At 54.5% G+C, this 15,995-nt stretch overlaps 1 protein-coding gene across 4 annotated transcripts; it reads right to left on the reverse strand.

Annotated features, from left to right (window-relative positions):
- Positions 1 to 66: 66 nt before the first annotated feature.
- PGGHG (protein-glucosylgalactosylhydroxylysine glucosidase) lies at positions 67 to 7,806 on the reverse strand. 4 transcript variants are annotated; one of them, XM_036763703.1, is made up of 14 exons: positions 7,728 to 7,806; positions 7,084 to 7,334; positions 6,377 to 6,587; positions 5,828 to 6,257; positions 5,526 to 5,645; positions 4,664 to 4,795; positions 4,213 to 4,324; positions 4,032 to 4,104; positions 3,773 to 3,909; positions 2,195 to 2,328; positions 1,890 to 1,985; positions 1,441 to 1,538; positions 1,150 to 1,361; positions 67 to 840 (listed from the first exon to the last, which is right to left on the reverse strand). In XM_036763703.1, exons 2-14 carry the CDS (start codon positions 7,331 to 7,333, stop codon positions 785 to 787), a joined length of 2,061 nt encoding a protein of 686 aa, XP_036619598.1. In that variant the 5' UTR covers position 7,334; positions 7,728 to 7,806; the 3' UTR covers positions 67 to 784. The 4 variants fall into 4 exon arrangements, with proteins under 4 accessions (XP_036619598.1, XP_036619596.1, XP_036619599.1 ...); XM_036763701.1 differs by lacking the exon at positions 7,728 to 7,806 and adding an exon at positions 7,533 to 7,604; XM_036763704.1 differs by lacking the exons at positions 1,890 to 1,985; positions 7,728 to 7,806 and adding an exon at positions 7,533 to 7,604.
- Between the last annotated feature and the right edge of the window lie 8,189 nt (positions 7,807 to 15,995).

Below are 15,995 nucleotides of genomic sequence, written 5' to 3' on the forward strand. Positions count from 1 at the left end.
AGGGAGTCCTTTGACTCCCTTAGCTCTTTAGCCTCTAAGGCAGGGGGAGGGATGAGGCCCACTTAATTCAAGTCTCCCGTCAGCATTTATTGAGCTCCTGCTATGTGCAGGCCCCAAGGGTGGGATGGAGGAGGTGCTGTCCACACAAGTACACAGATAACAAGACAGAGAGAAGGGGAAAAAGAGAGGCTGACTGAGGGGGAGAGGCCAATCACAGCCTCAGAGCAGGTGGCCAAGGTGGGCAGTGGAGGTGGGGAAGCCATTCCATACCTATGGAACACGGAGTGAGGGTACAGAGTTGAAAACTGGGCAGCCAGCATACTGGAGATGGAGGCCTTGAATGCCATGGTCAGAAATTCAGGTTTCATTGTGTAGGCACCAGAGGGTCAATAAGGGTTAGGGAGGGGGGTGAACTACACTTTAGGAGGGTGCCTCTACATCAGATGGATCTGGGAAGGAGAGGCTGGTGTCAGAGGCAAGTTAGAAGAGGCAGTGGGCCTGTCCCTGTCCCACCCCGACTCCCTCGCCCACCAGGGGTGTGGAAAGAAGGCAACAGGTTGAGGAGGCCTTGGCAGTGGACTGATGGGGGGGGAGGTAGGAGGGGATGTCAGCAGAGGACACTGCCCCAGCCCCCCCCAGTCAGGGGTGTGTGTGTGTGTGTGTGTGTGTGTGTGTGTGTGTGAGAGAGAGAGAGAGCGAGAGAGAGAGAGAGAGAGAGAGAGAGAGAATGATCCCTCTCTTCCTGGCGCTTGAGGGGCTCCTGCAGGTCCGCTTCCCTGGTTTCCTATGAGGGCAATCTCTGGATCCTCCCAGCAGTGATGGGGAAGGAAACCTTGTGTCCTGAGGGGAGACCCAGACCAACACTGAGGAGGAAGCTGGGAATGGGGCTGGGGGCAGCAGTGCAGGAGTATTGGGGGGAGACACCTCCGGCAAAGAGTGGAGAGGCCTGGGGGCCTCCGTGGTGGAGGGCGGGGAGAGAAGGAGGCCTGAAACGAGACCGTTATACATCTGCCCAGGGGGCAGGAACCATGTTTACCTCTTTCTATCTCCAGGGCTCCGCATGGTGCCTAATATACAGTAGGCACTTAATAAATGCTTGTTGACTCAATAGGGGACCTGAAAAAAGTTCTTTGAAGACAGGAAGCTTACCCAGGGTCAGGGGGAGCCGCTTCCCAGAAGTCCTCAGTTGAACCTCCAGGGGAGGGGCCCCTCCCCGCCCCGAGGCAGTCAGGCTAACTGTCACAGTCTCCTCCGAGAAGGAGAAATGGAGCTTGTTCCCCAGGTAGGAGATCCCAGTGATGCTCATGGACAGGACCTCGGCCGAACATGTGGGGTCAAAGGTCAGCCCAGCCCTGGTGATCCTGAGAAGGAAAGTCCAGAGTGAGAGGCTGGGGGAAGCCTCAGCCCTCTGGCTTCCCCCCCCTCGTCCCCTACGCACACCTGAACCCCGGGAATCCGAATAGGGCTGCCTGAAGGAAGCCTCCCATCCCTGTCAGGAAGTTCACAGCACCGGAACCATCTGCATTCTCTGTCCACACCTACAAGAACAACTTCCAGGGGGACCCCTTGGGAGAACCCCTGCCATCACCTGACATGCCTCCTCAAGGAAGAGGGAGGGGAGCTACACCCTGCTGCGCCCCCCTCACACCCCTGACCTGGGGGCCAGAGTCTGAGTGGTTAGGACTCTTGGGGCCAGTTTCAAAGGTTTGTGGAGGACTTTTCTCCCAATACCCTTCACAGAGAGTGAGAGCAAGAATAACTTTCTCCACTGCACAACTGGGGGAGTTGAGGCTCACAGGTGCCTGAGGGCGCCTGGATCACAGCAGGGACACAAGCCCAGGTTGTTCCTGACTCTGAGTCAGCGAAGCTGGGGGGCAGGGTGGTCTGACCTTAAAGGGCTCTGAGATGTTGGAGAAACATTTCCTGAGGTGTGCATGGGCCTTCTGCACCTCCTTCAGTTCCATCCAGCCCACAGCAAACATGCTCTATAGAATAGGGACATCCTGGGCCTTGACCTTAGGAGCCCCGCCACAGAACCCCAAGCCCTAGAGGAACTAGAAGGGGAGCAAGTCATCTCTTCTCCCCATTCCACGGGTGGGGAGACTGAGGTTAGGGGGCCAGCCACCCCAGACCCAGGAAGCCCACCCTGGGCCAGGAAGGGGCCTGGTAAATCTGGTTGCACTGTCCCCTTTACCCAAGACATGGCAGGGCCCTCGGAGGATGTCACGGCTTCGTAGATCTCCAGGTTTTTTCTCCGAACATCTGGGCTCAGGGGGTAGGGCACTGGATAGCCCAGGAGGACCACATCAGCCTGCTTCACAGTTTCTCCTGGGGCAAAAGGCAGGGGCATTCAGGAGAGATGGTGGTCAGGGTTGGAAGTAGGGCAGGAGAGAGAGAGAATTCAGAACTCAAAACTATAAAGAATGAATGGTAAAAATCTTTTACATGAAGAGGCAACTAGGTTGTGCAGTGAGTGGAGCACCAGCCCTGGAGTCAGGAGGACCTGAGTTCAAATCTGACCTTAGACACTTGACACACTTACTAGCTGTATGACCTTGGGCAAGTCACTTAATCCCAATTGCCCTGCCTTTCCTTCTCCAAAAAAAAAATCTTTTACATGTAATTGGAAAAGCGTTAACAAAATAAATAAAAATAAATGTTTAATAAATACATGTTGAGCAGCAACAGGGTAAAGTGGGTATAGTTGGGCCTGGAGTCAGTAAAACCTGGGTTCAAATGTGACCTCACACACCGACTAGCGGTGTGACCCTGGGTAAGTCACTTCACTGCTGCCTGCCTCAGTTTCTGTGTCTGTAAAGTAGGAATAATAACAGCCTCTGCCTCCCAGGGTTGTTGTGAGGATTGAATGTCTACAAAGTGTTTTGTGTTGGCTTAACCCTTGGGAAGGCCTTCCTCCAGCTCAAGGTGCTGGTCGGGGTGTTCCCAGAGCCTCATTGCCATCTCATCAAACTGAGGAGACATCCTTGAAAAAGGGAGGCTAATGCCCTGGGGCCCCATAGGCGTCTACCAGCCCTGTACCCTGAACTCCTTTCCCAAGGAGGTCCCAGAGAGAAGAAAAGGATGCATAGGTGCACCCATATTGATAGCGGCTCCTTTGGGGTTGGCAAAGCCGTGGAAACTCGACTGGGGAAGGGCTGGACAAGTACTGGAGCCCCCTATGGGCTGTAAGGAATGTTGCAGGGGATGGCTTCAGAGAAGCCTGGGAGGACTTGCACAGACAAATGCAGAGAGAAGGGAGCAGAACCAGGACAACCACCCAGGGACAAGCCTATAAGCACTGACAGCTCGGAAAGCTTAAGAACTCGTTGTTGCAAATGGTCAGCCAGGATTCCAGAGGAGCAGAGAGGAAGCCTGGGGGGACAAAATGAGGCTCACACTTGGGGGTGGGATGCAGAGCCGAATGAAGCCCATGCTTGGGGGCCTGGCCAAGGGGAGAATCTGTTGTTGCTTGACCAGGGATACTTGCTATGAGGCTTTCTTTTCTTTTCTTTTTTTATGGAGGGATAAAAGGCATATGTATACACATGCAAATATATACATATAAAACAAATGTTTGTTAAAATATGTGTATGTATTTCTATATAAATGTGTGTATATATACATGTGTGTACACACTCATCCATATATCCATATACATACATATAAAAACATCATGATAACAACAATAATATCCACATATACGTGTTTAAGAAAGAGATGGAAGCTGTGGAGATGGGTGGGCTAGTGGAGACAGATGCAGGCCATCACTCACCAGGCTCATAGCCATCAAACTCGGGGTGGTAATTTCTCTCAGGATCAAAAGGCACCTTGATTTGCTCGGCAACCTTTGCCCAGTGTTCAGGGACTGGCTGGCCCAGGTCTCTAGCCAGATCTGCTGCAAAGCGCAGGCTGGATGGGAGGCAAGGTGTGAGAGTGAGGAAGGTACAGTCAAGAGGGTACCAGGTGTCTCTGAGGCCTTCATCCTCAACACCTCTGCACAGAGGAGGAGGGTGGCCAGGAATAAATCTCACCTGGTCTGAGCGATGACGTTAGTGTAGACAGAGTTATTGACGCCTGAGTGGTACTCATCTGGGGGCATCACTCCTGGAGAGGGGCAGGATAAAATTCAATCAGTCTTGGGGACAAGGTGTGAAAGCACTGTGCATCTGAGGGGTTGCCCCCTATAGGCCTTCCTTCCCCCCGGATACTCACCTCGGAGGTGGTAATTCTGCTCCTCAGCACACCAGGTGACTCGGCTACACCAGAAATCAGCCACAGCCCTGACCACATCCCAGCCACCGGCCTCTTGGAATAGCTGCAGATCCTGGGGCAGGGGAGGGCAGTGGGGAGGTCACTGCTCCCATTCCTGGAGCCTTCTTTCCAGGCTTCCTACTCCCAGCTCTGGCAGAGCCTAGACTCACACCCTAACCCCACTTCTGGGCACGCAGGTGCCTGGCCCCATGACCCTCAAGTCAAGCTTCATCCTGTTGGGTCCTGTCCCTTTGGGGGCCTGAGGCAGTGTCCCAGAAAGGGATCTGGTGGCCCTGGGCCCCTTTCTCCCCTTGGGACCTGGGCAGGTACCCCCCCCAGCAGGTACCTGGTGGCCCTGGGCTCCCCTCCCCTTGGGGGTCTGGGCAGCTATCTCGCCCCCCCCAGGAGCTACCTGGGTGGCCTGGTAGTAGAGCTGAAAGGCCAGCATCACTGCCCCATTGACGTGAATCTCCTGGGTCCCATAAATCTCCTCAGGGCAGACCTCCCGGCCAGAGCTAGCACTTTCCCAGGCAAACTTTGCACCCTGAGGGTGGAGGAGGAGGAGAAAGAAAAGCCTGAGGACAGAGCCATGGGCCTGAATCACCCCCTTGGTGACCTAATGCTCTTGGGACTCAATTTTCTCATCTGCAAAATAAGAGATTGAATAACCCCCTCACTGCCAATGAAGACAATGCCCAAGCAGCCTCTGCCACCTAGAAGCTGGAGCAGGGCTTCACAGGCACAAACAAGTAAGTCCAAGGAACCTAAGGAGTCTAAGGACACTGACAGCTGGGGGCAGAGTACAAAAGGCAGCCAAGACTTTGTAGAGGCTGGTCTGAGCACTTGCCAGGCACTGAGCACAACCTGGGCAAAAGCATGGAGGCAGAAGATACAATACTGAGGTCAGGAATCAGCCTGTGGTCCTGAGGAGCTGAGGGTTAGTGGGAGAGATGGGAAGGAACGGTGGGGAAAGGCTGGAAGCAGACTGTGAAGGTGAGGAGACTGAGGCTGGAAAGGTCACACAGGATTAAGTGGCTTCCCTGGTGCTGCCTCTGGCTGAGGCCAGGGCCCCCAAGGTACCCAGGACCCCCAAGGGCTCTCTCCTGGTTGAGTCCCCTCCACCTCCTTGTGACCCTCTCGCTTGGCAAAGGTCACTCACTCGACTGATCAGAAGCAGGGGAGGACAGGAAGATGAGGTCACCCCTTGAGGGGAGGCCTGGCCCTTGGAATGAGGGGGCGGAGCCTCCCGGGAGGGGCGGGCCCTGGACTCCCACCTGGAAGCCCAGCTCCTCGGCGTTGAGCAAGGCCCCGCCCAGAGTCCGGACTCGATACTCCAGGAGGCTCCGGGCAGCTTCTGGGTTCAACAGCAGGATGCTGGGAAACATCCAGATATCCTGGGGGCAAGGACAGGGGAGGTTTTGGGGTTACGGAGGCTCCCAGGTTCACAGAAGGAGGCCATGGGGGAACACGGGAAAGTGAGGAGGCAGGTGACCGGCTTGTGGAGTCCAGGTTGGGAAGACAGCGGAGCCCAGACAGGGAATACGGGGCAGGGCGGGGGCGACGGTGGGATCCTCACCTGGTCCCAGAAGACGTGGCCCCAGTAACACTCCCCCTGGCGCCCATTGGAAAGGCCCCCGGGGCTGAGCCCGTGGAAAGGTTCCGCGGTGCCCTCGTGCGGGAGGGCACTTAGCGTGTAGTACAGACACCCCCGAAGAGCCTGGCGGAGGCGGAAAGAGCCCACCAGGTCCAGGGCACAGGCCTCCCAGAGCGTCCCCCAGGCATCTGCATGGCTGCTATACAAGGCACCTGCCTCCTGCAGGGAGGCGGCCTCCAGGAACTGGCCCTCGGCCTCCTCCTGGCTGCCTCCCACCACCGTGAGGAAGTCCCACGTCTGCTCCTCTTTCTCTGACAGCGTCAGTGACGGAGGAACCGGGGTCCAGAGCATATGCACCTCTGGCTGGGGTCCCCCTGGCTCCTCCGGGACCAGCGTGCGGCCATATAAGTACCTAGGTGGGCAAAGCATGGGGCTCCTGGAGACAAGCCCCCAGCACCACTCCCTGGCACTGCAACCCTCCCGGCCCCCACCAGCAGCCTGTATCTTCTCACCTGGCTCCCACCCACTCACCGAGCACCCCGGAAGTCCGGGCCCTGGTGCAAAGCCAGATCGGCACTATGGGGGGTGAAGTCAGCCTGGAGGTGCACAGTGATTGGCTGGCTGCTGGAGCCCAAGCGCCCAATGGACACGCTGGAGACCAGCAGGTGAGGGAGAACTCGGTGGGCATAGATTCTGTGGGAAGCCAAGAAATCTGGACCTCGGAGGGTGTGGAGAAAGGTACCTGAGGAAGGAGGAAGGGGTGAGCTGGGCACGTGGGCTAAGGGGCCCCAGGATGGGTGACTTCTGTCATCCACATTAAATGGGCAGGGTCCCCTAAGGCAGCTGCCCCTCAAGACCCCCAAAGGTTTGTGTCGGGGGAGGCCACCCAGGCAATGGGGGCGGGGACATTGTAACTTTGTGGCCCTTCTGCTACTGTTCCTTCCCTCTTCAGGAGAATTCGGGCTCACTCCATTCAGGGGACCTGGGGAAAGAGGAACCTGGACACATAACTGGAAAAGCCCAGAATGTGAAGGCCAACCTCCTGATTTTACAGGTTAGGAAACTGAGGCCAGCAGAGGTTAGGGGATCTGTTCAGGTCACAGCCAGACAGCATCTGAGGTGGGGTTTGAAGCTAGGCCTACCTGAGGGACAGTGTCCTGGAGATGGGAGACAAAGGGGCCCAGGAGTGGTGAGGGAGAACTCTGCCAGGCACCCGATAATGGGGGGAGGGCATCTACCTGTCTTGGTGTTCAGAGCAAAGGTCTCCTCTATGGAAACCCCTTGGCAGGCTGGAGCCACCAGGTGGACATTGAGAGGACTCGGAAGGTCTGCCCGGTGCGTATCCCCTCCAGCTCCATTGTACACGCCACTCACATGCAGGATGTGATGGTACACTTGTGTGCCCAGGTACGAATTAGTCACCGTGGCTAAAAGGCGGGGGTCTTCGGGCAGTGAGTGGGTGGTGAACACGGTGGGGTCATCCTCCATCCTAGGGCCCGGCGGCAAGAGTGAAGGCCTGCACCACACAGGGCCAGCCAGGCAGCCCCTTTCCCCGGGTCCAGCCTGGGCTCACAGCTGCCCCCATCTTGGGAGGGGTCTCCCGCCCCTCCCCACCCCCCAAGGATGGGGGAGGTCTGGCCCAGGCTGGACCGCTGTTCCCTCTCTCCCTTTTCCCGGCCACGCCCACCTCATGCCCGGGGTCCAATCCCAGGCCTTCGCACTGGGAGCGGGTGGGTGTCCAGTTCCAGGGAGTCCAAGGGGAGGGAGTGGAGGCCTACGTTGCCCAGCTCAGGAGGCCTTTCTATTTCCGAAGGGTGGGGGGCGGGGGACGGGGACGGGCGCTGGGCAGAGGGTGCTCACGATCCCCTGGGTCTACAGTTACCTGGCTTTAGCTGGGCAGTCTCAGCGGGGGCGCCTTTCTGGGTGTCAGGCAGCTAAGGGATAGGACCGGGGCAGGGCGGGGCGGGGGTGGTCCTGCCTTCTTTGGGAAGTCTGCAGAGGCGCATGCCCCACCCTCCACACACTCCACGTCATGGGGCAGGAAACTGGCCCCAAGTTTGTGGATCGTAGCAACTTCTGGGCGCCTTTCGGTTCGCAGGGGCCGATTTACTCCCCAGTGTCTACGTCTGCAGCTCTCAGGAACTGGGAAGGAGCCCTGGGGTCCCCTGAGTTTGGAAGCCCCACTGGGGGAAGGGGCCAGGATAAGGCGGCCCCTCCTACTTTTCCGAGGAGTCCCGGCTCGCGCCCTCCTTATCATCGCCCCCCCCCCCCGCCCCATCTCAGCAGATGTGGAGTGGCGGGTCATTGGGGAATCTCTCTGAGGCTGGGGTGGGGGCAGGGATGCTGATCCCTGCTTGGGCAGTGCGGGGGCGGGGGTGGGGGGCGGTGTCGCAAGATTACAGTATAGCCCTCTAAGCAGGAAGCGACCCCTCTAGTTCAACCGTCAATGACAGCTTTGTTAAAGGCCGTACTGTGGGCCAGGCGCTGCACCAGCCTGCGCCAGTTCCAACGACCAATGCAAAATGATGGAGGTGGGAAATGGAGTAGGAAGCCCAGTGTCTGGACTGTGCCCTCCGTGAGGAGGAGGTATGTGTAATGAGAGTGGGAAGGGTTAGAGTTGGAAGAAAGTCCAAACAGAGGCTTCTGCATCATTCGATCCTAGAGGCTACAGGGAGGGCCACTGCAGCTTATTAACCAGGACCGTGAGTTTGGCAGATCTGCACTTTTTTTTCCTCAAAAATAAAACCTATTCTGAATTTAACAAACACTCAATAAGAGGGGCATTTCTGAATAAATAGAACAGACAAAAGTGGGAACTATGGTGTACACAACCCCCTCTCCTTTTTAAACACAAGAGTGATCCAACATGTAGCTTTCAAAGCTGTCCTGTTTGTGGGGAGCTCTGTCTGGTTGGCCTTTGGGCCCCTGGAAAACCCTCCAGGCACCCTCTTTTCCTTCTTTGCTTTTCTCTCAGGGCTTTTCCTTTCTTTTTCCAGGTAGCTTGGTGATGCAGTGGGTGCAGCCCTGGGCCTGGAGTCCAGGAGGCTCACGGTCAAATGCAGCCTCCAGACACTGGAGCTGTGTGATTCCCCAGTTTTCCCGCCAAGTGGGGATAATGATGGTACATGGCAGGGTAGCTGTGAGATCCTGTTTGTATTTGGCTTTAGGAGGTGCTATATGAAGGTTTATTCCCCTCTGTCCCTTGTTTTGTCCTTGAGCATTAGACCAACACCAGCACACTCTTGTGCGAGTGGATTATTCTGTTTTCTCTCATCCAAACGCTTGCAGACTCTAAACCTAACCTTGCCCAGTAACTAGGATGTTCTCACTTGGTTTAAGGCCTTCCTAGATTCAGTGGAGATGTTCTCACCTCATTATGGAAGGTCCTTAGTATAGTCTCTTGACTTCTCACACTCCTGGATTAATCAGTTAACAAGCCTTTATTAAGTACTTACTGTGTATGGACTAGAGGACCAGCACCTCTGGTATGAGGAGGGCCACCCATCCACCTTTGGTGTCTACCTTCACCCAGCTCTCCCCTGTGGCTCCAAGAAGCTCTAGCATTCACAGTGGCCACCCCACCTCTCCCTGCCCCAAAACTGTCTCCGAAGATGGGCTAAACCAGGTTGAGGGTAACTGACAGGCCTCAAATCTGTTGGTAAGTTAGGGGGTGTCTACCCTAAAGAGGTGAAGACTTCTCCCCAGAGAACAATTTGCTCCAACAGCCATGAAGGCACCTGAAGCAGGTGCTGTGGAGCACAGAACTTGGTCAGGCATGGAATACACCAAAGCCATCCACCGTATCCCAGGCCATCACCTGTCATCCTGACTTTTGTCCTTCAATGACTCAGGAAGAGAGAGTTTGGCTCTGCCCCACTTCAGTCCAATTCCCTCAGGAGTCAAGACATCAGCTGTGATGTCACTGGTCCTCTTAAGAGCAGCACCCCACCCCCCACCCCCCTATGTACCAGGCACTATGCTAAGGGCAGGAGACACAAGAACAGAAAAAGACAGTGCCTGCCCTCAAGGAGGAGCTCACAGTGTGAAAGAGCAGACAACTTGCTACAATGTATAGGAAGAAAATATAGAACATAGCTAGAGGAATCTCAGAGAGAAGGCATTGGCAGTCCCACCCTCACACTCATTTTTTCACTCATTTATCATTCTGTTTTGACTAACTCTACAGATGGTGGGAGACAATATCCTCCGGGAAGAAGAGAGAAAGGCAGGCCTTGGTCCCTGGACCTTGGCATGGGGTCCACTCCCTCCTCTTCTGCCCCAAAGCCCAGGCTCAAATGCTTACAGACCTGCCCCCTCATTCTTCCTGGGAAATCTCCACTGGGGGTGGGGGGGGGGAGGCAGTGGCTGGCTTCTTCCTTGCTCCAATGCATCTTTCAAGCTTGGAAATGGACAGAAAGAGAGAGGGGAGCCCTGCCTCTAAGACCCACCTCCTCCAAATTCCTCAGGTGTTTATTCAGGCCCCTGGTCACCCTCCAATCCAAACATGAACACTTCAGATGGTGGGGGGAGGAGGGGAAGGCAAGAAGGGCCTCTCCCCCCACCATAGGATAGCTCAGCACAGACTGTACAACTGTGCCCAGTGACTCTAGATAGAAGCCTGGGGGCAGGAAGGACAAGGCCTTCTCTTCCCCCCTTCGCTCTGAAAAGTGGTGTTAGGGGAGCAGAGATGCCCCAGAGGGCACCGTGCTGGGGAAGGTCAGGGAGGTAATCAGCAGCCCTGAATCCTGCCTCACCAGTTCCCTGAAGTCGATGGCAATAAGGCAGGAGCCCAGAAGGAAGTGGGGCCAGTCAGTAGGATCAAAAGCCTCAGGCCAGGCTGGAGTGCTGATGCTGAGGGCATGAGGCCTCTGTTACCCTCCAGGGCAATTTCCATCCTTTCCTAGAGTTTCAGTTGGTCTCTGGCACCTTGATCACTTCCTGAGGCCTTGATCACTTGCCTTGGGCCCTGGTCATCCCCTGAGGCCTTGGCCACTCCCCTAGGGTTGAGTATATAAGGAAAAAATGATCAGAGAAGGGAGTCTGAGAGAAGAGTCAGAGGTATGTATGGACAGAAAGGTAGAGGAGGAATCAGGTGGGTGTGTAATAGTGAGGGGTCTGAGAGGTGGAGAAAGTCAGAGGCTCTGAAGCCGGGCAGCTTCTGAGGTCCCTGCCAGCCATGAACCAGATGCTGGTTCTCCCAAGAATGATGCCCTTGCGCCAGCTCTTGGGCGAGAAAGCAGCAAGAATTAAGAGTTGGGAGTCCTTGAAACTGGCCGGCCGCCAGGGGGCACCATAGTACACAGTGCACTAGAGGGCCTACATAGAAATTTGACTGCCTCCGTTCCTTCGTCTGTAAAGCACCTCCCTCCCAGGGTTGTAGTGAGGATCAAATGAGCTAATTGCAAAGCGATTAGCCCAGTGCCCAGCACACAGTAAATGTTAGCCATGACTATTGAGACGAAGCTGAGAGGGAGCGCAGAAGTCTTTCTTAGAGGCAGCTTGTTGATTCTGTGAAGTCAGACAGTCCAAAAACACTGATGAAGCACTTACTGTGGGCCAAGCACCAGGGATGCAAAAAGAGGCAAAAGACCAGCCCTGCTCTTCAAGGAGCTTACAGTCTAATGGGAGAGACCGCAAGCAAACAAATATGTACAAACAAGCTCTAGACCAAACAAAGAGAAAATGATTAACAGGGGGACATCCCTGGAAATAAGAGGGGGTGGGGAAAGCATCCTGAAGAAAGTGGAATTGAAGTTGGGACTTAAAGAAAGCCAAAGAGGTTATCGGTCTGAGCAGGGGGAGGAGAGCATTCCAGGCATGGAGGATGGCCAGAGGTGGGAGGGTCTTGTTCTTGCTGACAGCCAGGAGGTCAGTGTCATTGGATCAAAGACTAGATGTTGAGGAGGAGGGCGTGAGAAGATTGGAAAGGCAGGAACTGGGCCAGGTGATGAAGGGCTTTGGATGGCAAGCAGAGCATTTTGTAATAGCTCCTGGAGGTTACTGAGTAGGGGGTTGACATAATCTGACCTGCATTTTAGAAAGATCATTTGACAGCTAATTAGAGGATGGACTAGATTTGAGGCAGGCAGACTACCTCCCCTCCTCCCCCAGCAGGATATTATAAGTGTCCAGGTGTGAGGTGATGAACATCTGTACCAGGGTGGAGGCAGTCTCAGAGGAGAGAAGGGGGATTATTTAAGAGATGCTGCAGAGGTGAAATGGACCAGAGATGCCGCAGAGGTGAAATGACAGGCCTTGGCACCATATTGGATTTGGAGGGTAAGAAAGAGAGAGGAGTCCAGGATGACTCCTAAGTTGGGAGCCTATGGTGTTGTCACCTACAATAATAAGGAATAGGGGAGGGGAGGGTTTAGGCCTGAGTTCTGTTTTGTATATTGAGTATATATAACCCTAAATGTGTGTGCTGGACATCCAGTTTGAGATGTCTGTTGAAGATGAGACTGGAGGTTGGAGAGGTAGATTTTAGAATCATCAGTGCAAAGATTGTCATTAAATCCACAGGAGCTGATGAGGTCATCAGGTGAATTAGTATGGAGGGAGAAGAACAGGTGGCCCTGGGCAGAAACCTGAGGGACCCCAATGGTTAGAGGGCAGATCTGGAGGGGGAGCCAGCAAAGGAGGCTGAGGAAGAGTGGGCAGAGAGGGAGGAGAAGAGCAAGGAGGAGGAAGAGATGTCCTAAAAACCTAGAATCAAGACTTGAGTTTGAATCTTGCTCCTGACACCTTCAAGCTGGATGATCCTAGGCAAGTCACAGGCAAGTTTTCTCAGTTTCCCTCCCCTTTTCGGTAAAGCTTGGGTAATAATAACATGTGCCTTGGAAGCTTATTGTGAGGATCATGTGAGATAACATCAGTAAACTGTTTTGCAAATCCTGCTATGTAAATGTGTGCTATCTTAGGGTTATTATTCATAACATTTCTCTATCAGGCCATCTCCAGAAGCCAAGGGCAGGCCTGGCCCCTGAACCAAGGTGTCCTAATTGCTACTTCTGGAAGTCTACAGATACTTGAAGACAGTTACAATGCAGCCATCCACCCCGGTCTTCTCTGACCCAGGCTAAACATCCCTATTTAATGACTGGGACTATGAAATATTGTAGAGGCAACTGGGCTGAGCGGCCAGCTCTGAGGTGCTGGGTGTCCTGTGACCACTCTGAGGCACCTGTGGACCTGCTTCTGTCATGGCTTCGGTGAGCCAGAAGTCACAGAAGGTCAGAACTGAGAGCAAATATGGAGAGCACACACTGTACATTTGGGGAAACTGAGGCCCGAGACAAAGGCTTGAGGTCACAAGACCGCTCCTCTGAATGGGAAGAAAAGAATAAAGTGCTCTAAGAGAGGCCTGTGGGTTGTAACACCTGCCAGGCTCCCAGAAACCTTAGCTCACAGGGGACCCTCCTGCCTTTAGGCTGAGCCTGTGACTCCCAGTCTGGACACTGGGTGGTGCCAAGTGCTCACAAGTGTGTGGTTGGATGCATGAGGATGAATTGTCCAGAAGTCATGCCCTCCAGGGAAACAGAGTGGTAAAGTGGAGGAGAAAGAGGAAGGGCGAAGAGAAGGAGAAAGGAGGGGAAGGAGGGAGGAGGAGGAGGAGGAGGAGAGGTGGTTAGACAAACCAGGACAGAATTGCTGGAGGTTGGGGTTCCCTAGGCTCCAGCCTCCACCCACCTGGGGCACAGTCACACCACCTGGTTCCTTATGACCCAAACTCCTTAATAACAGCCAAACCCTAGGGATGAGGAGGTCAACCAACTTAATCCCCTCAAGGACGTCGGGTTGGGATGACCAGATGCTCCTGACAAGCTATCACCCTCTTCTTTCAGCCTGGCCCAGAGAAGGGTGAGATGTGGGGTGTGAGAGGCCACCTGGACTTGCAATCTAAAGAGGCCTCGGTCACGCTGTCCTCTGCCCTGCCAAGCCTCTGCCTTGGGTCACTCCCACTATGGGTGGCCTTTGCTCCTACTTACCTACTGCTGAACAAAGCTGGAGAAAACCACAACTGGGATCCATTACCAGCCCTCGGCAATCCTGCTAGACCTTCTGCAACCCTCCCTCTCCCATCCTCCACAGAGGCTCTTCCAAACCTCAGCCCTGCTCCAACCTCCCATGGCTCCCTGTCCCCCACCCTCTTATACTTTATTTTACAGAAAGAATGCTTGAGACTATTAGGCCAGAGCACACTCTCAGGTGCCTACTCCCCTCTCGCCTGAAGAGGTCACCCTTTTCCTTGCCAAGCCCAAACCCTCCATGGGAACAAGAGACCCCATTCCATCCCATTTCCTCCCAGAAATTGCCCCCTCTGTCAGCTCTCCCCGACACTGGCTGCTTTCCTACTGACTCCCTCCTCCCTTCCACCACCCAGCTGTCATCCCACATCCCTCTTCCCTTCTGCCGTTAAATTCCTCAGAAGGCTGTGCACCCTTGGCACCTTCTCTTTGCTTAACTAGTCTGACTTTTGATGATGTCATCCAAACTGCTCTCTCCAGAGTGACCACCGACCTCTTAGTGGTCAAGTCCACTGGCCTTTTCTCAGTCTTCTTTCTCCTTGACCTCTCTGTGGCCTTGGACACTGGTGATCACCCTCTTCTCTAGGTTTTTGGAGAATCCCCCCCAAGCTCTCCTCCTCCCTCTCTGACTGCTCCTCCACTGTCTCCTTTGCTGGACCTTCCTCCAGGCCATGCCCTCTAACTGTGGGTGTCCTTCAGGGCTCTGTCCTGGGCCTGCTTCTCTGGTCCCCCTTCACTACTTCCCTTGGGGATCTCATCAGCTTTCATGGATTTCGTGACCATCTGATAACTCTCAAGTCTTCTTGCTTCAGTCTCTTGCTGGTCCCCAGTTTTGCATCTCCATCTGCCTTTCAGACACTTTGAACTGGATGTCCAGTAGACTTCTGAAACTCAAATTGTCCCAAACTCCTCACTATCCTTCCTTCCAAAGCCCTTATAAGCTTACCTGCTCTCAGTAACCCACATGTCACTGAACCTAAGAGTTAGGGGCAGCTAGGCGCAGTGATAGATACTAGCCCTGGAGTTAGGAGGACCTGAGTTCAAATCCAGATGACCCTGGGCAAGCCACTTAACCCTGCCTGCCCTCCCCCCCAAAAAAAACCCTAGGAGTTATCCTAGACCCCTCGCTCTCTCATACTAGCCAATTGCTGAGGCCTACTGATTCAACCTTTGCAACACCTCTTACACGTACCCCCTTCTTTCCCTAATCCGCCCCCACCCTCATCATCTCATGCCTGGACTATGGCAGTAGCTGCTGGGCGTGTGTGTGTGTGTGTGTGTGTGTGTGTGTGTGTGTGTGTGTGTGTGTGTCTGTCTGTCTGTCTGTCTGGGGGTCTGCCTGCCTCCAACATCTGCCCTCATAAAGCACAAGAATGGCCATGTTAACCCCGACTCAGTTTATTCCAGCAGCTCCCCATTACCTCCAAGATCAAATAGAAATCCTGTTTGGCCAGGCACTCTAAATCCAGTGACATGGCCTGCTGCTGCCCCATCTCTGCCCGCCCCCCGCCCCAGGCCCTTGGCTTCCTTTAAGTCTCTGCTAAAACCCCATCTTTTCCAGAAAGCCTTTCTCAGCCCTCATAACTCCAAAGCCTTCCCTCTGTTAATTATTGAAGTCCGTCCTGAATCTAGCTTGTTTGTACCTAGGTTGTTTGCATGTTGCTTGCTCTATTGGACAGTGACTTCTTGAGAACAGGGACTATCTTTGGGCTCTTTTTGGACACTGAGTGCTTCTCCTGGAGCTTAACACAACGCTCAGCATGTAGTAGGTGCATAATGGATGTTTATTGGCTGGACTCTGCCAGGTCACACAATAAACGAGTTAGTCTTTGTGAAGTGCTTAGCAATGCCTGGCATGTAAAGGAGAGGGTCCAGAGGAAGGGGCCCAGGGTGGAAGTAGGCCTCCGGAATGGGACATATGGGCATCGGGTGAGGGCCCCAGGAGTGTGTGGATGGAGAAGGGAAGGCTCAGCTGGCAGAAGACCCTTGGAGCATTAGAAAGACTTGCCGGAGAGGGCTTAGCCTAGCTCTGCTCTGCTGTGCTTTCTCGGTGGATGGGGGTGGGGGGGTGGAGTGGAGAGGCCTGCAAAGCTGCTACAGTCTGATGTGGTTAATAGGCTGAA

Source organism: Trichosurus vulpecula, chromosome 6, assembly GCF_011100635.1.
Source record: "Trichosurus vulpecula isolate mTriVul1 chromosome 6, mTriVul1.pri, whole genome shotgun sequence".
NCBI classification, from domain to species: domain Eukaryota; kingdom Metazoa; phylum Chordata; class Mammalia; order Diprotodontia; family Phalangeridae; genus Trichosurus; species Trichosurus vulpecula.